Source organism: Crinia signifera, chromosome 7, assembly GCF_055691185.1.
Source record: "Crinia signifera chromosome 7, ASM5569118v1, whole genome shotgun sequence".
In the NCBI taxonomy this organism is placed as follows: domain Eukaryota; kingdom Metazoa; phylum Chordata; class Amphibia; order Anura; family Myobatrachidae; genus Crinia; species Crinia signifera.
Window position 1 is genome coordinate 61132965 of NC_139223.1, and position 27411 is coordinate 61160375.

General features: G+C 41.8%; 1 protein-coding gene across 4 annotated transcripts in view; it reads left to right on the top strand.

The window, feature by feature from the left end:
* Positions 1–27137, top strand: part of USP42 (ubiquitin specific peptidase 42) — a 46836-nt gene extending 19699 nt beyond the window's left edge. For 3 of the 4 annotated variants that reach the window (XM_083153203.1, XM_083153206.1, XM_083153207.1), the window contains 11 exons: positions 713–777; positions 2963–3033; positions 6724–6806; positions 8991–9102; positions 10645–10785; positions 16835–16935; positions 18149–18281; positions 19103–19561; positions 19964–20004; positions 20741–21685; positions 25134–27137. In XM_083153203.1, the coding sequence (XP_083009329.1) occupies positions 713–777; positions 2963–3033; positions 6724–6806; positions 8991–9102; positions 10645–10785; positions 16835–16935; positions 18149–18281; positions 19103–19561; positions 19964–20004; positions 20741–21685; positions 25134–25149 (2167 nt within the window). In that variant the 3' untranslated portion in view covers positions 25150–27137. The remainder of the gene's footprint in view (positions 1–712; positions 778–2962; positions 3034–6723; positions 6807–8990; positions 9103–10644; positions 10786–16834; positions 16936–18148; positions 18282–19102; positions 19562–19963; positions 20005–20740; positions 21686–25133) is intronic. The other variant, XM_083153204.1, reaches the window with a different exon arrangement.
* The last annotated feature ends 274 nt before the right edge of the window (positions 27138–27411 follow it).

Here is a 27411-nt window from a genome sequence, read left to right on the forward strand (position 1 = left end):
GATTTACATTCTATTAGCCCACTATTAGATCTGGGTTAAGGTGCATACAAATGGTGAGATTTGCTTTCGACCACTATTAGGTCTGGATCTGAGTGTACACACTGTGAGATATGCACTATTTTTCTATTCGATTTTGCTTATAGTATCAAAACGAAATAGAAATCAAATAGATCAATAGTCTTGGCAGGCAAGACTATATAATGCAGATCTGTACTATATAGTCAAATCGAATGTGAACACTGTTGTAAGACTTGTAACTAAAGCCACTAAATCACTAATAAAGAAGTTCTAATATAAACAAGATTGGATGGAGTTGCACATTATGACCTAAAAAAAGTTGTCTTAAAAATCCTCCATGATGCCATTACCAATACGAAACCAGACGCATTTGTTACATGTGTATGTACAATGTGTGGCATCATCTAATTCTTAAACACCAATGACAACACATGCCTAGTAAGCATAGCCCAGCATATATATAATCTTTTCCTGGTGACGGGTTATAATTAAAAAAAAAAAAAAAAATCAAACCCCGAAACCTAGAAAATATAAAAATATATTTACATTTGCTTAACAATCTGTTACATAAAATATACTCAATTTAGTTTTTATGTATATTTTAAATGATCACTTTGTCTCTGAAGAGGTTGACACAATTGTTATAAAGTATGAAGATAATGAAGTCTAACAGAAAAGTTTTCCTTTGTTTCAGCCTAGACATAAGTGCACAAACAACTTTTATACATCAAATATTTGGAGGATGTCTCCGTTCTCGAGGTAAGTGTAGACCTTGCTTATGTAATTCTCTCAGTAATATAAAGATACTGTTTTGTAATAATTTACTTATAGTTAGTGAGGCACCTATACCAGTGACACATGTCTGCACTTTGTGGCCCTCTCATTTCAAAAGGGCCACACATTACTCTTAATTGTAACCTAAATGTAAAACCTAATCAGTGAGAGAGACCCCTATCGGCAATCCTTTTTCAACATAACATGTTCTAAAATTGTAAAGAAGACCGGAGCATCATACTTTTACCTCAAAATTTTAATTCATTATTGATGAGGCACCTACTGTACCTCTAATTGCTTTAAATGTGGACATCCTGATGCAGATATCATACTGTCTCTGGCATTGCCCTCGGTTCATTGATTATGGTTGGCCCTTCAAAAGTATTTAACAAATGCTTTAAGGCCCCCATACATTAGGCAAGTCGGACCCAATTCTCCTGTAAGCCGCCTGGCAGCTCCCTGGGAGGCTCACATATGATTAGCAATTTTTTATATGTGATAAATCCTATGCGATTTATCACATGTAACCGGGGAGCAGTGGGGTGGTCAACCGGTGCTGAGTGGTAGTGGGTGGTGATTAGCAGGACGGGCACGCCTGGCAGCGGCGGGTGTTAGAATTTAAAAACAAAAAACAAAAACTGAGCACTCTTTCAGCCAATCAGAGGCCAACCAGCCAAACATTTCACATTTTTTATTTTTTTTAAATTCTAATACCCGGTGTGCCCATCCTGCTGATCACCGCTCAGCACCCGCTGACCGCCCCACTGCTCCTCACTGCCTGGAGGTAAGACTAGCAGAAAGGTGTGTGCCAGAGGTGCGGTACCGCTGGCACACACCTCGGAATGGGACCAGATACATTGCGGGTGCTAAAAAGCACCCGCAATGTGCCGTAATGAGTCCAATCCCACAGATTAAACCTGCAGCAGGTTTAATCTGCAGGGTCAGACCTGTTGAGCCCGGGACCAGGCATTTGGTCAGATGAGGTGTAAAACACATCCGATTTGGGCCAATTTCTCAGCCTGATCCATCCAAAATGGATAAGTGTATGGAGGGCCTTTACATTTGACATTTGATGAATCTTGGGCTGTTTTGGGGTTTATACCCCCATGGGATGAGCTGCACATTGTCTAGAGATAATCGTATACTGCTGACAAAACTATAATGGATCTCTCCTGACCTGTTGCCCATATCCTTGGTTTACCCCAAGTTTTATGTTCTATTTTTTTATTTTATGGATTGGACCCAAACCTCTACATGTAAACAGAAGATGGCAAAGAAATACTTTGATGTATGACTTCCATATGCCTGTATGATGTCAATTAGTTTTAGAAGAAGCTTTAAAGAAAAGTTTCCATTTAACCACTTGGTATAACTTACAAGTGTTAAGTGGCGATTTCCCTTTTATAGCCGTATCTTTACCTTATATGATCTATACCTTTTCACGACTGGTATTTAATGTTTGAGCAATCATTTTAATCTGTCATGAGCAGGGCCCTCCTACCTCCATGTCGGGTTGTATCTACCCAGTTTGTTTAATCACTGTTTCCAATTGTATGGCGCAGCGCTTCTCAAACTGTGGGTCCTCACCCCAAAGTGGGTCCCAACCACCTCAGCATGGGGTCACGTCTCTATGTTGCTGACCATCAGGCAAATGTGTCCGTGGAGGGTGGACAGGGTATAAGTAAACACCCACTGCTTCCCTCGTCCATCCTCCTGTCACCCTTTTACATCCCCTCCATTACCCACTGCCCATTACCATTTCACAAAAGTGGTCACTTCACTGACCACACGTGTCGGCAATTCAATAATAACTTGCTGGGGTCCTGTATTAGTTTTTATTGTCTGACGGGGTCCCAGAGCAAAATAGTTTGAGCACCCCTGGTATAGCACGGCGGAATATGCTGCGCTGTATAAGAAACTGTAAATAATAAATAAATGTGTTGTGAAGAATGTTTTATTGTATTGTTAAATCTAAATAAAAGTATTTGATAGAAGGCAAGAACAAGCTGGGTGCTGCAGGTGTAGGTTTGGAGAACGGCCGTATACACTTTGCACCACCTACATACCCACTCATTTTACAATTTAACCATAGAAAGCTCTTTGAATTTGGAGTCAGCTGTAATTCATTATTATGCTGTTTAAAATATATATATTTTATTTCTTTCGGCAGTGAAATGTCTAAACTGTAAAGCCGTTTCCGACACTTATGAAGATTATCTCGATATCCCTCTTGAGATTAAGGTAAAGTAAAACTATTTTGCATGGAAATATTTGTAAAATTGAACTGGACAGATTATAAAACTGCTATGGAATTCACAGATATCACCTTGTACTACGCAGTGGCTGTGATGATTAAATCCATTTTTCTTTTGGCTGTATTGAGGGTTGCAAATGTATTCGGGCTAAACCAGTGATTCTGGAATTTTCTAAAAGAAGTAAATACATGTGTAATATTCAGAGTATTTTATAATCCAGTGAATGTTTCAGCACCAATCCCAAAGATCCCCCAGACCATGATTTCAGGATTTTTATATACAGTATCTATATCTTGTCATGCACAGGTGACTTACTATATTATGCTTGGTCCGAAGTTATTCCACCTACAGATGGAGCCTTCTTCAACTAAGCCATCTCTGGATAGCCATGGTGAGCCAAGGCGCACCAAGTCCTATTGTTCTCAGCTACAATACAATACAGTAGGGGATTAGCATAGGATTAAGTCTGACAGCTCTGGCTCACTTAATCAGTTATTCATAATGTATTCTGTCTTTTGAAGGCACATTGTAATTTTGGTCCTGTATTCGCTTGTAATGAGAGAGGAGGGCTACTTTTTTGTTTTGCCTTACAATAAGAAGGGTATAGTCTTTATTTTACATCATTAATTTCATAAAGTTTTTGTATACTTTTAGACTAGAAATCCCACTTAAAAAAAAAAAAAAAAAAAGCAAGAGGTTGTTGAGGTGTAAAGTAGTTACAAAACCATTTCCCACCTGACGCCGTGCCTATAGGAATCATATTGAATAGGTTTAATTATTTTGATGTGTCATCAGCGGAAGGTTGACTTGCTTTTATATTGCTGGTGTCCCTAGGACTATCATGCAGTATATTCTCTGGGCCTGCTTGCGAGGTGGACCTGTGAGTCTTCCACAACATATGCTTAGGTTAATTAGAAGGCTCTGTCCAAGTCTGCTGCATTCTGCATCATGCAGGGCACTGAAGGTTTGACGTGCACACTTCAGGGATAGCATTTCTTCTCTGATGGCCTTTGGAGCATGCACTGAAAGCGTTCTCATATATGTAACTTTGTTGGGAGATCCCACTCCCTTCCTCCATGGAATGGTTCCTCCTGCAGAGACTGATGCTTATAGCTGGAATTGTATATGTTGCGACAAAACTGCTTTGTGAGACTTTGATTTTAATTCGGTATGTGACCATTTTTTATATCTGTGTGCGACTGAGCCTGCATATTATTACGAAGAACAAAGGAACTTGCTGGGGCTGCTGCCTCGTTGCACTTTGTATACAGATTTATGCAACACTTTTGTATGTCTGTGTGTGACCATCAGATTTATCAGTGAAGTCTTGTTGCGTTATTTTGCAAATGAAGCTTAGTGCAGGAAGACGACTGCAGGACCTGTTATGCGGAGAAGGGATGTTTGTCACAACTGCAGCACTAGTGTGTGAGGACATATCTGTAGGTGAAGCTTTGTTTTTGTAGGGCTCTACTCAAGAAGAGGGTCAATTAGCTGAGGAACCAGACTATGAGAATGACTGCTAGATGCCATTGGTTAGATGGTTTGGTGTAGGTGATGTGCCAGGCATTGCATATCCAGGAGAGCAATCAGTCTTCAGAGCCTGACGCAACCCTTTATCCCTTACCAGAAGCAAATATTAATGCAAGAGTTAAGGCAGGGACGGGGAACCTTCCAGCTGTTGTTGAACTACATAACCCAGCATGCCCTGCAACAGTTTTAGCATGGCCAAATAGCAAAACTGGAGCAGGGCATCCAGGAATGTGTAGTTGAACAACAGATGGAGGCCCGAATGTTCCCCATCCTTGCGTTAAGGATAAGTATTGATTTTAATTATGATCTAAGTTTTACCATTGGTAATTCTTTCACCTCTGTTTCAACCTCCGCATAGGAAATTGAGGGTGTTAAAAACTGGCTGGATATTGCAAGCTTTAGTCTGGTGGCCTAAGTTTGGCTTAGTTACTTTGGTTTGGAGCGTGCAAGACTGAACTGAATGTGAACTGGGGGCGGTGAATCTGTTTTAGGGCTAGGACTTAAGTTTCAGTGGTCTCAGTGGTCTCCTTAATCTATTGTAGTAATATGAGCGTACAGTAGATGGCAGTAGTGATCCATGGATTCTGTGTGAATCCAGAAGGATCAGCCCACACAAAAACAAGGTATAAGCAGCACACCTAATGGCTGCTATCAAGTGGGACTGAGGCAAGCCCAGTGGGTCAGCCAAAGGTTTTGAGAAATGAAGAGTATTGGTTTTCACAAAGTTTGCTGCTTCACTGTTTTTTAGACCTTTTTGGCAGATGTGGTTATTTTATACTGTAGTCAAACTACAAGCATTTCATATGTGTCCAAGGTTTTTATTGACAATTAAGTTTATGCAAACTGAACATTTGCAGTGTTGACCCTTCTTTTTCACGACCCCTGTTATTAGCCCTGGCAGGCTGTCGGTCAACTTCTGGGCCGCATACTGACTGCCCATTCTGGCCTAATCAATGCTTGGAGTTTTTCGTAATTTGTGTGTTTTATCTGTCCACCTGCGTCTTGAGGGTTGACCACAAGTTCTCCATAGGTTTACTGTAGGGCGAGTTTTCCTGGCCATAAAAACAATTTCACTGTTGTATACCCCGAGCCACTTAGTTATGACTTTTGCTCCATCCTGCTGGAAAAGATGTTCGTCACCAAACTGTTTTTAGATGGTTGGGAGAAGTTGATCTTGGTGGATGTTTTGGTATCAATGTTTATTCATGGCTGTGGTGTTAGGCAAAATTGTGAGGCACCCCCTTGGCTGAGAAGCAACCTACACATTAATGGTCTCAGAATGCTTTACTGTTGGCATAATAGAAGACTGATGGTAGCACTCCTCTTTCCTTCTCTGGACAAGCTTGTTTCCAGATGAACCAAACAATCTGAAGGGGGATTAATCAGAGAAAATAACTTTACCTCAGCAGTCCATTCCCTGTACCTTTTCCAGAATATCAGTCTGTCCCTGATGGCTTTTTCCAGGAGAGAAGTGGCTTCTTTGCTGCTCTACTTGACACAAGGCCATCCTTCAAAAGTCTTTGCCTCACTGTGCGTACAGATGCACTCACACCTGCCTGCTGCAGTTTCAGGGCAAGCTGTGCTGGTCGCAATACAATGCAACTATTCTTTAGTACCCGTACTAAATCTAGTACCCGTTCTAAACCCACGGTATCAAACCCATGACTTCAGCGCTGTGAGGCAGTAATGCTAACCATTACACCATCCGTGCTGCCCCCAACTAGGATGCACTGTAATGATTAATGATACTTTTATATCTCTGTCCGACTTGTACACGTAGTGCAGCAGTGTAGCAGCCACAGCTTTTCCCCCCAAACAGTACTGTTCTGCTCTGTATACAGGCTGTCATACACAATATACTAGTGTCATACACCATGTTAATCAGCACCATATGAGGACATGAAATTTGAAGTGCAAATAAAGTTACCACCAAGTGCTTGTGGTGTATTATTATTATAATATTATTTTTTTATATAAGTTTTTCCTTAAGTCATTGGATTGTCTGGACAGATTATTATTTTAAGAATCTGCTGTATTGAATATTAGTAAGTTGTTGAACCTTTTTTGTTTTGTGCTATGTATACTTTTATGTTTGAGAAAACTTTAAAATCTGTTCATCCAGTCTTTTTTGGTTTCTGTTATGCAGACCTCGCACAGTGTAAATAAAGCTTTGGAGGAGTTTGTTAAAGCGGAGCAACTAGATGGAGACAATGCATATAACTGCAGCAAGTAAGTCTTAAGAAATGTCATTTTATTGTGTAAAAGGAATATGATGACATTACATTGCAAGCTAGATCCAATGTACTAAATGTAGCATTCTCCACACTTGGTTTACATTTGGCTTTTGTCTATTTATGCAAATGTGAGTTTAGCTAGGAGACATTACTGTGGAGAGTGACACATTGCTCTGAAGGATTAGTTTGCCTGATTATGATATCTGTGCTATTAAGAAAAATATACTGAACCACAGTACAAACTCCTATTTACGGTTTAATCACACAATTTCCAGTTTCGGGCGCTCTTCTTTGGTTTGGTGTATGTCTGAGGATAAACAAAACCAATACCCCAGATCTCAGAGTTGTGGCCGTGGCAGCGACCATCATTATGAACACCGGGCTTTCATAATATGTTTCTGCTCTCCTTGCCGCAATATTCTCGCTTTCCGTATGGATACCCTTGGGTGTGTGCTAGAGAAACTATTATTCCTTTGGCTCTGCTGTGCCTGAGTGCCTGGCCGGAATAATTCGTATCTCCTACACCTGTACTTATTTTTAGTTTGTTTTTATATGTTTTGGGTTATATGGAAATTCTTTAATATGTTGTATATCTGCTATTCTACTGATCCCCTCTTCAGCGGGTGTGGTATGGGACTCCGACAGTCATTATCCCGGCATTTTGACAGTCAAAATCCCGACGTCGGGTAAACGACTGTCGGGATCCCGACTGTCGGGAACCCGTTCGGCACCCCTCTTCAGCAAGATGCTGTTGTAATGCCTTGTTGTACAACAAGACATAACTAGTATATTTTATCCTGTTCAATGTATAAGAGTTGGGTTTGTCCTCAAGTTCACTGCCCCAGCCTGTCTATATTGTTGCTATCCTTTAATTGGGTTGGATGGAAGGAGATAATTAGATTGGTATAGATTAGCTATGATGAAGATATTGGGGGAAATTTAATAGAATGAGAGCTTCAGAAAGTGAGAGATTTGGTAAGAAATCTCCAGGTTTTTTTAAAGCGGCAATCATTGACACTGCAAAACCAGTTTGATTTTGCAGTGTCAATGATTGCCACTTAAAAAATCTCCAGGTTTTTTTTTTTTTTTACCAAATCTCTCACTTTCTGAAGCTCTCATCCTATTAAATTTTACCCATAATTATCCAATCGCTGATTTTGGGAGTACTTTTTAGCTGTGTACACAGTGTCTCAGGGGCTGTGTACACACAGGGGCGTTAGGGGCTGAAATAGCTGGAAGTATGGTCGCTGGCAACCATATTGCCAGTGATGGGAGTGTGCCCCGGCGATAAATCGCCGGGTGCGCGCTCCCGTTTTCAGCCCCATTCTAATCGCTGATTACCTCTGCGGCACCGCCGGCAGAGGTTCCTTCTCATCAGCGACCATCTCTGGTCGCTGATGAAAAGGAGACACTGAGCAATATATCTCCCCCGTGTGTACGGGGTTTTATTCCAGCTAAAGACCACTAGTTTACTCTGGATGTTTGGGGAGGGAGGGGTTAATTATATAGTTTTTTGTTAATAGGGAAGAGATCCAGGATCCAAGTATATCTGGGTTGGGGTTATGTCATACAGGGTGTGGGGGGGGGGGGGTGTATGGGAAACTTTTAACTTTTTTGTACTTTTTTTTTTTTTCCTCTATTGATAGGCAGACTCTAATATTCTACTCGATATGTATGTATTTTATGCAGTACTAGTTCAGGTTGGTTTTCTACATTTCATAACGCAAATAATGCCTTTTCCTTTTATACTGTTTTACCTCTAACTCGGGTACCCGAATGGCGCCTTTGGGTGTTTGTGTCATTGGAATCCTGCTACGGAGACCACTTGTCTCTTCTGTCTCCCATACCTGTCCATTACCAAACCTTGTACTTTGTACACTTGTATCCGGTCTGCGTACACTGATTTTTTTTTTCCCCCTATGGGTGTGTTTATGCAAAATCAATACATTTTTAGGTGAGATGTGCGAGTTTAGTGTTTTTGCAAACTCACACCAAATTGAATTCCCTTCTAATCCTATTTCAGCAGGATTTTGTAAACTGCTGACAAAATGACTATTGCAAAAAACTAATTCTACTTTGGCATAATTATTTAAAGCAAAAGTAGTTTTCTATTTTGTCACTGCTTTTTCCTATAATTATTATTTCTTAAATGTTTTAATATTTTTGTTTTTATTCTTAGGTGTAAACATTCAGTGACTGCAACAAAGACCTTTACAATACAACGTGTATCTAATGTGCTAACACTGTCCCTCAAAAGGTTTGCGTGCTTCAGTGGGGGAAAGCTTACAAAGGTACTTGTAGCCCTTTTTATGGCTTTAATCTAGCTGTGGTCTATAACCGTTTAGAGTTAGTAGTCCTCTGGTTCTCCAGCTTTTGAGTACAAGTTCCTACGTTTCGCTGCTGGAAAATCCTGCTGATAGTTACGGGTGGGATCTCAAAATTCACAACCCACTAGTTAAGGTCATGCTTGAGTACCATGCTGGACAAAACATACGTAAAGATAAGGTCCATTATAATAAACTCTCTAACATGTTGTCTAAGATCCATCTGGACCATATACGGTCATATCTTAGATTCCGCTTTTTGGGCAGTATACAAATAATGTTCATGCTGCACCATTGCAGTAACCAAAGACGGACAAACATGAAAATCAGGACCTTCAGTGGCCATCCAAAGTCTTGCTCTGCAGATTTTGGCCAATGAGCACAGATTTACAGCATATTGTAAACTATTCATCTAGTCAGCTATGTCCCCAAGACAGCAGAACCCGGAGTAAGATTGGATGATGAAATACCAGTGTCAGATAATGCCCAAATAACCCCAAAGTACGGTACCTTCATACATTCCCAAATTAGGTGCCAAAAGGTAACGGAAGGGGACCTAACATTTGGTGCAGACATCAGAAGCTCTGCCACTGATCCTTACCAATCTAATAGGGGTAAAATATATAGTTGAACCTGCTGGAAGCGGACAGAGGCAGTAGATAGATGGGGCAAGCGAGGCCACTACTCCATTTATCGCCAGAGAGATTACCCACCTCTGCTTTCCAACTCTGTTGTAGGCGAGGTAGAGAAGAAGCATAGTGATAATGACATTATAAAGGAGTATAGACAGCAGATAGTCCGCCTGGGGGTCAAATAAAAGAAAAGATTTTAAAGGGGAATGTTGCGTACAAGGAGGATTCTCAACAAACTGGATGTTCAAGGTATGATGTAACTAGAAATAAATAAAAAAATGTTGAGGTAAGCTTAACTTCATCCACTAGCTGGGTAAAAGATTGAAGATCGAAAGATGCTACTCTTGGTATACTGTCTAATCGTAGCATTAAACATTAAACCCTACTACCCACACTGTCCTAGGGTAAAATGAGGAAAGTTCCTTCAACTGCCGGGATTTCTAAAAGGAAGTGCCCAGATCAACCGCATAAAATTTCAGTTAAGGTGCCCATACACTGTGTGATGCGCGCTCCCACAGGCATCCCATCACCCCTGCTTTTTTAACTAGGTCCTGATCGCATCGCATGCGATGTGTCTTCGATCTGATGAGGACACCTGGAATCTGCCTTCTGTTATGCCCTGTTCACATAACAATGCTGGGTCAGATCCCGGGTCTAACGCTTTCACATTAAACCCGGGTTGCCAATTATACAGTGGGCAACCCGGGTCTAGTTGCCGGGTTGGTTGACTCCCGGTTGGTTATAAGCTGCAGTGTAAACGACTAGTGCTTACCACCTCATTTGGTGGCTGGATTTTCTTTTTCTTTCAACTACAAAATCTTCCTTTGAACTGTTTGCTAACTATATTTGTTTTCCCTTGTGTTTTGTTTCTATGCAGGAAATAAAATATCCAGAATATATTGATATTCGTCCTTACACCTCTCATCCTAAAGGAGAACCAATAATATTCAAGTTATATTCTGTCCTTGTACATACTGGTTTTAGCTGCAATACAGGGCATTATTATTGCTACGTTAAGGTAAGGAACTTTTCCAATGCATAGTAAGTACTATAAAATAAGTCTCACACTGTCTCGGGGAGTTTGCGGAGGTTTAGGGCTTTTGGTGGCGGATTGGGAGGGAAACTATGTGCCATTTACCCCAGAGTGGGCCTTCCTGGGCATCTTCTCGAGGGATCAGAGACTTACGCCAGGCTGTAGAAGATTATTGCTCGCTATTAGTACTGCTGCAAAAAAAAAAATATTACAAGAATGAATTCACCCAACCCCATTAGCTTTCAATTATACAAGGAGAATCTATGGTAGAAACTATGTTTGACAACGAGAGGAGTGCATCTTCCTTTTTTCTATACATGGGAAAGGTAGAATTATACTCACCGATAATTCCTTTTCTTCATAGAGATCCCATGGCAGCCAAGACCTTGGGATTTCATCCCTCTCCCTTCAGATAGACAGGCTGTTTTTTTCTAGGACCTCCCCCTTCTAGCATAAATGGGCGCACCTCCCCTTTCTCCTTGTCTTTTTGAGTGTCTCCTCATATCCCAGTCCTGAAAAAAACACAAGGGGAGGGCAAACTAATGGCTGCCATGGGATCTCTATGAAGAAAAGGAATTATCGGTGAGTATAATTCTACCTTTCTTCTACGATCCCCATGGCAGCCAAGACCTTGGGATAATACCAAAGCAGAAAAGAGGGAGGGACACATAAGTGCTGAATAATAATTTTTTTATTCACTCATGGTGCTATGGAGAACCTTTTCCCCAAAGTTTGATCGTGACACATTCAGTGCGTAATGCCTGGAAAAAGTGTGTAATGACTTCCAGGTTGCTGCGTTGCAGATATCCTTCACCGACGCCTGCGCCTTCCTTGCCCATGAAGTCGCCATGGCCCTAGTGGAGTGTGCCTTTATGATACCTGGAACTTCTTGTCCTTCTTGTTTGTAGACAAATGAAATGAGGTCGCGGATCCACCTTGACATGGTCTGTTTTGAAGGAGACATTCCCTTCTTTGCCCCTTCTGTGATTATGAATAAGTTTTTTGATTTTCTTATCTCCTTAACTCGATCCATGTAGATCGTGATACTTCTCACTAAGTCAAGGGTATGCCATTCTTTTTCCATTTCTCCCTTTGGTTCAGGGTAGAAAGCTGGAAGTGTTATCTCTTGATTGAGATGGAAGGTACTTACTACCTTAGGTAAGAAATCGGGATGTGTGCGTAATACCACTCTGTCCGGAAATATTCTTAAGTAAGGTTCTTCAATGTAAAGAGCTTGTAACTCGCTGATCCTTCTAGCGGAAGTGACAGCCACTAAGAACAATATTTTCCAGTTCATATATTTCATATGGACTTCCTGTAAGGGCTCAAATGGTTCTTTTGTCAATGCTTTTAACATCATATTGAGGTCCCAGGGAGCTACCAATGACCTTACTGCTGGACGTAGTCTTTTGACTGCATTGCAGAATTTTCTTATCAGGTCTTCTTCAGCCAATTTTTTATTGAGTAAGACACTGAGAGCTGAAATTTGTACTTTCAATGTGGATGTCGCCAGCCCTGAGTCAAAACCTAAGTACAGGAACTGCAGAACTTGGGCTGTGGATGACTGTTCTATGTCAGTAGCCGACCCTCTCCAACGAATAAAGGCTTGCCAGACTCGGTAATATACCAGCGATGACACTTCTTTCCTGGCTTTTAATAGTAAACTGACTACTTGGTCGGACAGTCCTCTGCTTTTTAGTAGCCCCCTCTCAATTTCCATGCCTTCAGAGATAATTTTCCTGGATCTTGAAACAGAAGTGGACCTTGGTGCAGTAGGTTCGGTATGCTCGGAAGAGTCAGGGGTTCTTGAATTGCCAACTTCAGAACTGTGGGGAACCATGACCTTCTCGGCCAGAATGGCAGGATCACAATTACTGTCACTTGATCCTCTATAATCTTTTTTAACACCCTGTGGATCAGTGGGAAGGGGGGAAAAACATATCCCAGGCGAAAGTTCCAAGGAACTGAGAAAGCGTCTATTGCAGATGTCTGATGATGATAATATCTTGAATAGAATATCTCTACCTTTTTGTTGGAGTTTGATGCCATTAGATCTATGTCTGGCTTCCCCAATGCTGCAGTTATGTGTTGGAATACCTTTGCATCCAATTCCCATTCTCCGGGTGATATTTTGCTTCTGCTCAGAAAATCTGCCAGTGTATTGTCTTTCCCTGGAACAAAGACTGCGGTCAGTGAGAAGACATTTTCTTCTGCCCACGTCATAATCTTTGAGATAACTGACATGAGGTCCTTGCTCCTTGTCCCGCCTTGGTGATTTAGGTGTGAGACCACTGTGAGGTTGTCTGAAAAAACCCTTAAGTGTTTTCCTTGAACTTCCCGACAGAAGTGCTTTATCGTTCTCCAGACTGCCTCCGCCTCTCTCCAGTTGGACGATTTGAGACTTTCCGCCCTTGTCCATGTCCCTTGGGTTGTCTGATGAGTCATATGAGCTCCCCAGCCCAACGAACTTGCATCGGTTGTGATCACTAGGAATTGAGGAAGGGCAAGAGACAACGCTCTTCTCTCCATTTCTGCTTCTTTCCACCATCTGAGTGACTCTTTCACCTGTAGAGATAGTTTTATATTTGTTTCTAGATCTGTTCCCGCTTTCACATAAGGAAGGATGGCCCATTGGAGAGTTCTGAGCCTCCAGTGAGCCCACGGTACAGTCCCTATGGATGACATCATCATACCCAGCATTTTTAGACATGTTCTTAGGGGTACACGACTTGATTGCATCAGTTCTTTGGCATTCTGTCTTATCTTTTGACATCGCTCTTTCGACAGTTTGACTTCGAATTTTCTGGAGTCTATTATTAGCCCTAAGAATTGAATGGACCTTGATGGCTGCATCTGGCTCTTTTGGAAGTTTATTATCCAACCGTGTTCTTCTAATGACGAAACCACTACTGCTAGATCTTCCTGGATCTTTCTTTCCGATGACGCGGCGATTAGTAAGTCGTCCAGGTACGGCCAAATACGAATATTCTTCATTCTTAGGAACGCTACTAACGTGATCAGGACTTTTGTGAAGACTCGAGGTGACGTGGCCAAGCCGAAAGGAAGACATGTGAACTGGAAATGTTGTTTCATTACACAGAATCTTAGAAACCTCCTGTCTTGATGTCTGACTGGGATGTGGTAATATGCATCTTTTAAGTCCAGTGATACCATAAAGTCTCCCATCTCGACTCCCGCCAGTATCGATTTTTGTGTCTCCATTCTGAATTTTTTTACATTCACGTATGAGTTCAATTTTTTTAGATCCAGGATGGTGCGATACCCTCCTGTGTTCTTCTTTACTAGAAAGAGATTCGAGTAAAAGCCTTTTTTCTCCTGTTGTTCTGCTACCGGTTCTATAGCTTTGATGCTTAATAATTGGGATATAATCTTCTGTAGTTCTTTCTTTTCTAACCGAGCTTTTGGTTCTCTTGATATCCAAAAACGATTTTTTCTTGGAATCTGTAGGAATTCTATCGCATATCCATCTTGCAGAATCTTCAGCACCCATCTGTCTTGAATGGTATTTTCCCAAACACTTGAAAACTGGAACAGACGAGCTCCTACGCAGGGGCCACTGTGATTGTCATTGCCTGGGCCCTCTCCTGAAGTTCTGCCGAAAGGACTGCTTGGATGACTGAAAGGATCCTCTTTGATTATATGGTCTTCCTGGTCTGTAGCCTCTTGCCGCTCTATATTGAAGCTTTGCTGGATTCTGGAACTGAAATTTATTTTTCTTTTCCTGTGGCAATCTGAGAGATTTTCCGCCTGTTATCCTGTGTATTAGTGCATCTAGCTTTGAACCAAATAGCTGTGATCCTTCGAAAGGAAGAGAGACTAATCTATTTTTTGAGTGTGCATCGGCTGACCATGACCTTAGCCATAACGCTCTTCTTGCTGATACACCTGCTGCCATTGATCTTGCAGCGAATGAGACGGTATCCAGTGATGCCTCACAAATGAAATCTATGGCCTTCTGCATCATCTCTAGATTCTTCAGCAGGTACTGCTTGGAGATCTTGTCTTCAATATCATTATGTAGCGACGCACCCCAAAGCCTCAAAGCTCTCGCTACTGAGGCCACCGATACTCCTGTTTTTAGCGACACAGCTGCAGAGAAATGTAGTTTTCGGAAGGAACCCTCCATTCTTCTGTCCATAGGGTCCTTGAATGAGGCCCCGTCTTCCAGCGGAATTGTCGTTCTTGATGTTAGTTCGGCCACTGCCGCATCCACCTTTGGCAGCTCACACCACTTTAGAAAAAGGTCGTCCTTCACTGGGTACATACGGTCGACTCTAGACAGTTTACCTTGTCTCTTCTCAATATTGGACCATTCCTTCGATATCAGGTCTTTCATCACCTTGTGAACTGGAAAATTACGGCCTTTTTTAGATCTGTCTTCAAATAAGATATCCTCTCCTTCGACTGGTGTGACTGGCTCTTTAATATTCATGGTCTTATATATGGCTTTCAATATACTCTCCACATTATCAAAATTAAAGACCCTTGTCTCTTCTTTAATTTCTCCTTCCTCTGCAGACGTATCCTCAGCTTCCTCTAATAACTCTTCTGATGATGCTCCTTCATCACTAAACCCTGCCTGGTCCCTTGACCTTTTACTGCCTTGGGAATCTATGAACTCTTCTTTTGAGACAAAAGATCTTTTCATCCAATCCATTAAATCTTGTAGTATTTTAGGCTGGTCAGAAACCGGTTTGGGTTTAATTTCACATTTTTGACATAGATTTTTTCCTTCAGTTGAAGAAAATATCGCATCACAGGCCATGCAGGTTATATTCAAGTGCTTCTTTTTTGCAACTTTCTTCTTTGGAATAGTAGCTGTTTCTTTAACAGGCACACTATAAAAACAAAAAAACTTTCTATCACTATTTTGAAAAAATAAAACATACTAACCTATTCTGTCAAAAAATTCATACTAGAGCTTACCTCACAGGGGCACTATCAAGCCTAGGGGGGGAAGGCGTATCCATGTTCTAAATCTGCAGCAGTACACCTGCGTGATTTTGATATATATATTAATAAATATTAATATAACTTCTGAGCGATACAATTATATTATCTGGTCCATATAACTATACAGTAACCAGCTTCAATACCTTGTCTTCAAGAAAACTGCGGTCTGGCAGGCACACACTCAGCGCTCCTCTCAGCAACAGCAGAAAAGTTTTGTGACAGCGCCATTTTCCTTTGCTGCACCCAGAACATATATCCGTTTACAGCTGCAATCACTCATTTGTAATTGCTATTGCCGCCACTGTTCTGCGCAATGTATTCTGGTATCTGTAGTTCCGTCTGTGTACTAGCGCTCGCGCTCGTTGCGCATTGCACTATGGACCCTGTAGTCCTTTAGCTGGGTATCTCCGTGCTCCGGCCGCCATCTTGCGGGATCCACCGCACGGGATTATGGGATCTGTAGTCTTCCGGTATCCGGCGCTGGCGTCCCGGAAGTCTGTGTAACTGGACACAGAACTTCTCTTTCTCTGTCCACACACGCTGTAACCTCTTTTTACCTGCGGACCGAATGGAGCGCCAGCCAAGGGCTTTTATCCACGTCTGGGACCCTGGCTCCATTTACCTGAACAGACTCCGTTTCTCAGGCACGCTTTCAGGTTAGTTTATGGGCAGGAACCTTTGTCAGGTCACGCTCCCATGTCGCTCACTTCCCCCAGAGTGAACCCTGTATTTGAGGCAAGCTCCTAGAAAATAAAACAACCTACTCTGCCTAGTCTAACTGTATAACTAGGAGACAGGAAAAAAAGACAAGGAGAAAGGGGAGGTGCGCCCATTTATGCTAGAAGGGGGAGGTCCTAGAAAAAAACAGCCTGTCTATCTGAAGGGAGAGGGATGAAATCCCAAGGTCTTGGCTGCCATGGGGATCGTAGAAGAAAGCTTTATTTCAACCATGTCCGTCTCAGATTCATTTTGTAGCAGACTTTTTTTGCAGTGACCAAAGCTGTGCCATTTGCTTCCTTCTGAACCTGTGGTTAACTTCATGTACCTTCTTATTTTGTAGGCCAGTAATGACTGTTGGTACCTCATGAATGATTCTGTTGTGTCCCGTGTAGACATCCGGACAGTTCTCAACCAGCAGGCGTACCTTCTTTTTTACATCAGGTAATTGGTTCTGAGACTGTATAGTAAGATCTATATTCTCTAAGAAGGGATTGTAATTAAGATACCTGGGTATTTAAATTGGACCGAGCAAGTTTATTAATGGGGAATTGGGGCATTTACCCCTATGGGGGGCCATTAAAGGGCTTATCCTGAATTTACCTGAAGGCCTGAGTAAATCCGAACTTGTGTTATCTGTAGAAATTTTGGCATGGAGGCCACATAATTCGACAAAATAACAGGAACACTATAGCTTTATATGCTGATGATGGATCTGTCGTTTCCCATAGTCCTCAAATACTGGAATGGGCACATTCTACATGCCAAATGCTCGATAATGTGAAAAGGGAGCTCTTGTTGCGTACCCCGGGACCAAGGGCATGAAGTAAATGTCCTACTTCAAAATGTTGCATAACCTCCCATATAGGGATGCCAATCCCGGGGTATTTTTTTCAATTCTGATGGAAAAAGCTTGATTCCGGGATTGGCATCCCTAAAAGAAAACAGCCCTTTTGCCCCACACTGACTTATTTTGGGGAGCGGCGGAGGGGGGCAGGCAGCAGCGGGTATGACGCATGTGGCTGGGAGAGGCCCGGCTGAGCCTCTGCAGCGTGACCTATGACCAGTGTGTGATCCACACTGCGCAGGCCACATGCCGGGTCGGGAACATCCGGGCAGCATCGGAGCAGATAGTCAGATGCTACCCGGCATTAGACTGCGCATGCAAAGTCTAATCACAAAATCCCGAGATTGGATAGCCATTTTGGTGCCAAATCTCGGGAACCCACTGATCCCAGGATTGGCCACCCTATTCCCATAGGAGGGGCCACAGTGTCCAAAGCTTTCATATCTAAGGGATCAATAACCAAGGATGGCTTTTTCCCCAGCAAATGGGTGTAAATGCTTCTTAGATTTTCTGGGGGGGGGGGGTTTCCCAGCGTAAATCTTGTCTGTATGGACAACAGTGGTAATTTCTTGATGTTTAAGCCAGATAGCTATGATTTCAGCTAAAAAATGTTTGCATCTGTAGGTATGAGAAATAAGGCAATATGATATGAGGGGCCTAGGATCTTTCCTGGATTTAGGCAACTTAATAATTGTTTCAGCCTTAAGCAGGAAAGAGGCTTTTGGTGAAATGAGTATTAAAACTTTTTGTGACCATTTTAGCTTAATTTTTTTTCATGTTGTAATACCATTATCTATTCTGTTCTATAAGATCCCAGAATATGCAGAATGGAGACTCTCATTACACTCTCCAATCATCCAGCCTAAATTCACCACTGCCCGGTAGTAGCCAACAAGCTGGAGCTACAAAGCCACCGTTCATTGGACCTCAACCGAATATCAAGGTGCGTGCCTAGCATATAAAGAGTTGGTTTACTGGGTTTCTCGAAGATGTGGTCAAGACTATCGGTAGAGTGAACGGGGTGAAACTGGCTCAAATTCAGGATCTTGAGAGTAGATGGCTAAAGAGAGCCAGAGATATTTTAGCGGAACCTAGTCCTCCGAATGATATGCTTTTTGAGAGATTACCATCGGAGTATGATGGAAATACTTATATTGCTTTTTTTTTTTAAATGTCTGAGTGTTTTTTTTAGCCAGTTCATTGTTTTGTTAATGACAGGTGCTTTTTTTCTTTATATTCTTATTGTTGGGTTTATTCTATATTCTCTGTGTGAAGAACATTGTTTTTTATTCCTAGTTCTGTCCTAGAGGCTTTGTTAAAAGGAGTCTCTTGCTTCTTGAGTAAAGAGATAGAAACATCTGAGATTTTAGTGTGAAATTTTTTAATTTTTCTCTGCATCCCTCTGAGGACTTAGAGGAAAATGTAGATTTAACGCAAAAATAAAAATACCTTTGTGTGTGTGTGTGCACTCTAAGTAAAAAACATTTCAACCCTTAGGGTGGTATTCAATCCTGGGCAAAATGTCCTGGCCAGGTGAAAAATCGGCAATAATTTGCCGATCAGTGTTCAATTTCCCAGATGAATTTTCACAAAAACCATGTGAATTTGCTGCAATTTTGCAGATCCAAGTGGTTTTCCAGGCAAACATCAGCCCTGGGATTGAATAGGGCGAGTCGAATTCAGATTTTTCGCCTGCCATTGAATACCCTCCTTAATGAAGATGTTTAAACTTTTCATTCATTGACAATTTTTGTATTCTCTTAGCAGAATGTAAAATACATGAATGGCAATCCGTCTCCTAAACCATCATTGAATCGTTCAGTACTAAATAACTGTACGCCAGTGAAAAGGTCTTTTGCTGCTGTGTCGGAAAACCTGCAATCAAATGTTGATGAAAAAGAAAATAAGAACGGAGAACCTCTAGTCAATGGCAAAACTAAGCCTGGTTGCAGCTCGCGGGATCATTTTGGCATGGAATCTGTTGCAGGGTCCGAAGAACTAAGATGGGGTGGCATAAAATGGCATCGGAAGCATCTCAATGGAGTTGTTGCTACAAATGCTTTTAGCCCTTCTAAAAAGTTTAAGACTTCTTCAGAATCTATTACAACTGCTCAAAAGAATCATCTCTCCAATGGGCATGATGCAGTAACCAATAATTCCAATGAGGAGAATCGTACCAAATTAACCTCTTCCATCAAGAAGAGCCCCTTGGCTGATCAGTCTGTAAGTGCTTTCACACGTTTTATATATGCGAGTGGTTTGTTGGGTGTCGGGAACTTTCAGTCGCCCTATATACCGTTGTATCCGAATAGCTGATTATACAGATATTGCATTCCACTACCTTTGTTCTGTAACCGGTTTCCTAAAACCAGTCAGTTTAATAGGAAAAATGTACTTTGTTTAACCCTAACCTTTCAGAGGTAGGTTGTTTCACAAGACCAGTTTTATTATGTTATTGCATTAGCTGTTTTTGTTTCTCTGCTGTTCTCTTCTATGGCTTTACCTGTTCTTGATGCCGCATGCAGATCTTGGTCTCATCAATTGTGCTGGTGGTTTCAATATCCTAGTTCATTTGTGCTTTAAATTGAAGGGTTCTAAATAGCGATATTTCTTTGTCCTCTTTAGGCTGGTCCTGCAAATTTAGCCCCGGAAGTCACAGACAAAATGTAAGTGTGTATTTATCATCATCATCATATATTTTTCAAAAATCCAAAAATTGAATTACTATTTTGTCCACTCGGGGGCACAGGGACTTACACTTGTTACACCAGCTGGATGGGATGGAGTCCGGGCACCAAAGGGTTAAAATAATTGTACTCCGCATCCCTCAGTCCTCCAGTCCCTATGCCCTGGCTGAGGCCAACCAGTTTTGTGTGGTGCCAGCAGGTGCAGGCACTTCCTCTTGAGGGGGGGGGGGGGGGGGTTTGGTGGTGTGAAGCCCGTAGATGGATGCGACCGGAGCCAGGAAGGTAGGTAGACTGTCCCCCTGAGACAGGAACAGACCGTAGGAGCCAGGTGCAGTGGGGTACAGGACGCTGAGCTTTTCCACTTTGGAAGATGCTAAAGTCAGCGATGGGGCCCCTGGAGGTTGGAGCTTCTTGGGCAGCTGAGCATGGGGCCTCTGCAGAGCAGCTTTGTAAGGTGGCCACATGGTCTTCTGACCAGACCTTCATCAGGTTTTATGCATTTGACACCTTTTGCATCTTCTGACGTTGCCTTTGGGCTATGGGTCCTTAGTGCAGTACAGGAGCATTCCATTCAGCCTATACCCACTGTAAATCCCTGTGCCCCCTATGAAATCAAAGAAAAAGATTTATCCAGGTAAGTCAGTAAATCCCATTTTTATCTACACCTTCTAGTAGTCCAGTCATTAAACACAGTATATGTCTCTACTTTTGATAGGTTGCAAAATTCAGAAAACATTGTACCAAACGTACACAAGGTTGGCACAGACAATGGAGACCAAACGGCCATGATCTGCAATGTTACAGTACCGGCATGCCACATTAAGGAAAGCGACACTCCTAGTAACAGCAGCACTACATCACATGTGGTTAAAAGAAATGGCAGTGATCAGTCATCCATTGCGTGTCCAGCATATAATTCTGACACCATGTCAACAGCATCACCTGCCCCTCAAATCAAAGAAAGCCATTCTGCCCCATTTGTTAATGATCATGACCGTAAAACACTAATGGAGAGTCGAAGGCCATTTGTTGACCGAAAGGAACATCTTCACAAAAGAGGTCGTTCTCCTAGCAGTGACCGGGAAAGATACTCCTCCTATAGGACCTCCAACAGTAATGGAGAAAAACATTTAAACAACTTTAAAAGGTCCAAGGCTAATACTTATAGACCATCCCATGTTCCCAGGGATTACCCTGCAAGAAATAACCATTTTAGCTACAGGGACCATGGGAGACAATGGTCACGGAAAGGTGATCATTCCTATCAATCCAACCATTATCACCGGGAGCGGTCACGTAGCCAAGAGAAATACTACCCTGACGATTACCGACAAAGGAATGGCTATAGGGCAAATGATTATTATTCATCGTGTGACTATAGGGTTAATCGGGACAAAGCGTTCTATAACAGCAGAGACGGTTACAACAGGCTTTCCAAAGATCACAGAACGAGCTGGTCACACCAATCTAGAGAGCGAGATTATTACCATGCCAAGTCCAGCAATTACACCGACCACCACCAACATGGAGACTCAAAAAAAAGAAAATTTTATCCTATTCATGCAAAGGGATCCGACTATGAGCCTTCTTCCAAGAGCAAAAATACTTTTGCGAGCTTAGTCGTGGAGAAACACAGCTCCCACATTGGAGAAAGAAAGATGTAAGTTTTTTTTATTTTGGCGATTTATTATTTTAGAGACTTGTCTTTAAATCTTCCTATACAGTCACCATGATAGTTGGCCATCAGGCACTCGTTGATAGTATGTCGGCTGCAGACCTTGGTGTGTCCCTGAGTAAAATAGCAACTACTCTGTTACAGAGGGTGCTGGGTACTTGCTGGTACCTCATTGGTGGTTTGCTTTAGCTGACGACTGTAAAGTAACAGGCAGGAGGAGTAAATTGGGATATAGTATGGGATACAGGGAAAGCAACCATCAGGGGTTTGTTAATTAAAAGAATTGCTCAAATAAAAAACTAGCCAGACAAAAGAAAATGGAGTTGGAAACATGCAGTAAAATGTTGGAAGTAACTTATTGGCAAGAAAGAACAGAGATGGATAGAACCAAATCTAGAATGGCTGGATGAATTGCAGGTGTGTGCTGTGAGACAGGAGTCTTTCCTCGCTCACAGCAGATATCTGCACTATGACAGACCTGGTGGATAGATGGCACATCTGGTTAGAGGTAGTGAACCACCCAAAAAATATAGTACAGATTGAGTCTGGACAGGGAATTACGGTAGATACAACCCCTGAAATTGCACAGGTATCTGTGCAGTATTTCCAAAAAATATATGCGAATATAGAATGTGAATTGGTGAGAATACAACAATAACTGACGGGGATAGATTTACCTAATGTAAGTAGGAAGGAGTGTGATATGATGGAACAACCCATTAATATTGAAGAAGTTAAGCTATTAGACCCTCCCTCAGTGGGAAAGAACCGGGGTGTGACGGATTACCCTTGGAAATATATAAAAGTTTAGTGATGTCATCTCCCCTAGATTAACTAAGTGAAATGTTCAATATGAGTATGCAGGTGGGGAAACTACCAGACTCATGAATGACACCATAATTGTGCTTCCATTCCAAATGAGGGTTAAGACCTCAGGCTACCTGATTCATATAGACCAATTTATCTAATTAATACATATGCAACGGTACTGGCTACAAGACTAGATGGGGTGTTATTTATGAGGATCAAACGGGGTTTTGCAAAAACATGAGTACAGTAGTAAATATTATTTATGCCCAGGTTGAACGAGATATAAAGCCATTACATCACTAGATGCTGCTGAAGCATATGTCTGTATAGAATGGGAGTATATATGGGCTGTACTAAGAAAGTTTGGGTTTGGCTCACACTTTATAAAATGGGTAAACTTTTGTATCGCGTTCGGAGAGCAAGGATTCAGGTAAATGGGTATATTACGTAGCCATTTGAGTTGGCGAGGGGAACAAGGCCAGGATGCCCGTTGTCCCCTGCCTTGTTCAACCTGGCAATTGAGCCCCTTGCATGTGCTCTCAGACAGTGCCCGGGTCTGGGAGGCTGAATCAACTGATATCATTACATGCAGACGATATGCTGATATATCTTGCTAATTACCTAGTGGAATTGCCAATAGTACTAGCAATTATAGAAGATTTTGGTAAGCCCTCCGCATTAAGAATTAATTAGGGCAAGTCCAACATTAAACCCCTAAGAGGGAAATGTCCTAATAACAGCGAGAATTTAGTAGCCCTAAAATGGTGGACAGTATGAAATTATTAGGGGTAAATATATCTAATCAACCTGAAGACTTTATAAGATTAAATGTAGATCCTGTTATTAAGCAATACCGGGAAGAAATTAAAATATGGGTAAAATTCCCCCTCAGTCACAGGCAGAGTCAACTTAATCAAAATGGTGATTCTTCCCAAATTCCTATTTTTTTTTTCCAATCCCCCATTTATATCCTAAACAGGATATTTAAAAAAATCAGTAGTACTGTATCACTTCGTCTTTTATTTGAGGTAATAAATGGGTAAGGATAAAATTAGGCACCTTGATTCGAAATAAAAATCAGGGAGGATTGGGGCTCCCCCACTTAAAATGATGCTATATGGCCTCCCAGTTATGGTGCATCGGGAGATGGATTAGAGGAGAGTGTGGGAAAACTTAAATGATTTGGTGGGATTGGTAAAAAAATGGATACACCCTGAAACAGCTATTACTGGTGAATCAACCGGATTAAAATAGCCCACTCATTAAACAAGCAAAGAAAATCTGGGGATAGGTAAATAAACTAACGGAATTTAAAGATGTCGACCTAGAAGTGCCAATATTGATAAGAAGGAAAGTCATAAGATATAGGGGGATATTCAATCTCCGGATAGCACCTCCCATCGGGGAGATGCCCGCCGGGCCCTATTCAATGCTGTCTTCCCCGACAGCATTGAGCAGGGTATCTTGGCAGAACGAGCCCGACATCACTAGCTGTCGGGCTCGTTCTGCCTAGAACAGCCGGGAAGTGAAAAGCTGCCGGCTGCAGCTCGCCTCTTCCTGGCCGCAACTCGCGGCCACGCCCCCTTTTCGCTCCCTGGCAGGCGGGACATTGAATCCCGCCTGAGTGTTCTCGGTCGAGCTGACCGAGAACGGGACTGGGTCACGGCGGTCGAGCAAGCTTGACTGCCGTGACCCTGACATTGAATACCCCCCATAATGAGAACAGGTCATGTTGGAGGAAGTATGGGATTGAGAATATTGGCCAGAATTATACAGAGGGTAACATAAAAACATTTGATCAATTGGAAAGACAATATCAAAGTAATAGATGAGTGATGTGGGGCAGACACCGACTGCTAATGTTTGTGTGGATAGTGTAGTGAGGTAGCAGTTATCTCTTATACCGCTTTACCTGGGTTTTTGCTGTGTCTACCAAGGTCCCAGCTTGTTGTAAAGCATGGGTCTTCAAACTGTGGCTCCCCAGATGTGCTGGAACTACATGTCCCAGCATGCCCTGACAGTTTTGGCATGCTCTTATAGAAAAAATGTGGTAATGCATGTTGGAACATGTAGTTTCACAACATTTGGAGGGCCGTAGTTTGAAGACCCATGGTATAAAGGGTCCAAAATAATTCGTGACCTGCGAATCCTACCATGGTAATAGTGCCGTATTATGCTTACAAGCAGCTGATTCAGCTCTGCAGAGGTTCGCCTTAAGGGAGTGTCTGTGAGCGACATGCAAGCCAGACTCGGGCGCAGTGTAAATGGGTCTGACCCAGGTCTAAGGCGCAGTGTAAACAGGGTGGGAACGGTGTCAAGAAACCTTGGTCAGACTTGGGTTTTTGGTGGAAAAGTGGAATTATTTTGAATGTCTTTTGATAAAGACCGCTTTCAGCTTTGTTTTAGATACTTTACCACCTGCTGCAATAACCCCCCCCCATATCCCTTAACTTATATCTATAGTGTGTGTTTCTTTTCCTTCTCTAATGTCTGATTTTGTAGCCTATTAGGAGAGGTTTGCATTGTAAATATATGATTAGTAAAGAAAATTGGAAATGGGTGGTTTTGGGGATTCTTATTAAGCTGACGTAGTAACCATGTTTTGTTTTTTTTCCTTTTGCAGATTCCTGAAAACATAACGTCTTCTGCTCCATAGAACACTGCATTTTATGTCATCCGAACGTGGCTCAATCCATTCAAATAACCTTTTTTTAATGAGCACCTTGCAAACTAATATTCCAAGTTAAATCAAACTCCAATATCTGCATTCTAACCACTGGTTTCTATATACAGGGTGATTCAAAAGTCGCAGTACACCCTTTTCTTTCCAAAACTATATACTCCAGTAAGGTATGTTCGGTACATATCCGAAACGATAAATACACCACGCCTTACTGGAGTATTTAATGGTTTAGGATATGTACCAAACATACCTTACTGGAGTATATAGTTTTTGAAAGTGTACTGCAGTGGCGGCTCTTACCTCTGCGGAGGTGGGGGGCTGTCCTCAAATGCCACTGCTGCTGTGCCCATGTAGAGGCGACCTGGAGGGAGGGAACACCTCCCAATGGGACTGCCTTGGTAGACTGGCAGGTCGGGTGTCCAATAAGAAGTCAATGCCAGTCACAGTGAAGCCAGAGCAGTCTCACAGACTGCATCTGGCTGCACTTAGGCAGAGAGCAGTGGTGGATTTTACCTGGGGGCTGCAGCCTATAAGTGAAAACTGCCACTGGTGTACTGTGACTTTTGAATCGCCCTGTAGACTATTTAGAATAAATAAATACATTTTATTATCTGTGCAAGATTGTATAGTTTAATAGCTTTCTGCTATTCTATCTTAACAAGGTATTTGTGGTTGTTTTATGACGTTACACTACTGCAGGTGTACACCAACCGAGCCTGTGTGGTAATATTTAAAGTTAGTCCACCTAGATTGAACAACAGCTGGAGGGCGACAAGAACAAGTGGGTTTCATCTGGTGTGGAGACGACTAAAGCTTTAATGCAGTGCCTGATCCATAGATTCTTCATAACCTTTTAATAACTAACCCGTTCGTAAAATGCAGTGTTTCTATTATTGGGAGCAATTATACTTCGCCAAAATCATCATCCTGGCCGAACGGATCAAGACCAACTACTTTCCAATTCCAATGAGTGGAATGAACAAAAGTATCATTTCTTTTGTTCTTAGTGACGGCGTTCTGTGTACTACTTTGCCACAAGTATTTTTCCAAGTGATTTGTGTTATTAACTTCGTCTAAACTTCGCAAACGGTTGATCACGGCGTAGAATCCGATCGTAAGCAGACGTGGGAAATACCCTGGACATGTGCTCTCAAATGCTGCTTTCTTGAAGACTCAGGATTATATTTGTATTTCACAGCATGTTTTACTTTACGTTTATTATTCCACCTGTGACATCTGAACAGAAACTTGAGGAATCTTTTTTTTTTTTATTATTATACAGTTTGAAGCAGGGGGGAAAAAAATACAATATTTTTTTTTTTTATTACATTTTTATTTTGTATACAATATTGGGACGTTCCTATTGCTTCAGGCTGTTGTCTTCTCCTGACCATTTTGTGAATTTAAAAGAAAAAGTACAATTATTTAGTTAATACATCATGAATGTTGATCGGTCCTGCATCACAAATGTGTTTTTTTTTTTTTTTTTCTCTTCCACAGACCTGGATTAACCCTTTTTCTGCTGCAAATATTTTATGTGGGTTCCAGGCTGTCCTTTTAATGCCTAACGAGTCAGTTACTCATACTGTGATTTTTATTTAAAGATCTGAAATTTGAAGAAAACAAAATTCATGTGTAGAAGTGTACAACTCCTGTATCAGGAGCTGGAAATGGATACAGTGCAAGTAATAACTGTATAATATGTTGTTCATCTGTGTTCCACAAGTGTCAGACTGCATTCGGGGGGGAAAAGACTCCACTTTTATATGTTTTTTTTTTTTTTTAAGACGTTAGCATACAATGTACATAATAGGGCAGCTTGCTGACCCAATATGTGGGACGAACTTTCACATAAATATGTCAACTGAGCAATGTTTCCATGACTTGTGTGTAAATATTTGTTCTAATATTAAGAAATGGATTACAGTTTACAATTATATATAATATGACTACGGTGTGGGTTTGCTTTCACTGTAACAATATCTTGCAGTGTCATTGGTTGGAGTTTGCTGCATTGTCTGTGCTCCAGTGCTGGATTCTCCTGTTAGACAGGTATAGGTACATTTATTTGGAAGGAGTTTAAAAGGGTATAGGTCATGGGTCCTCCAACTGCGGCCCTCCAGATGTTGTGAAACTACAAATCCCAGCATGCCTTGCCACAGTTTTGCTATAAGGGAGTGTTAAAACTGTGGCAAGGCATGCTGGGATTTGTAGTTTC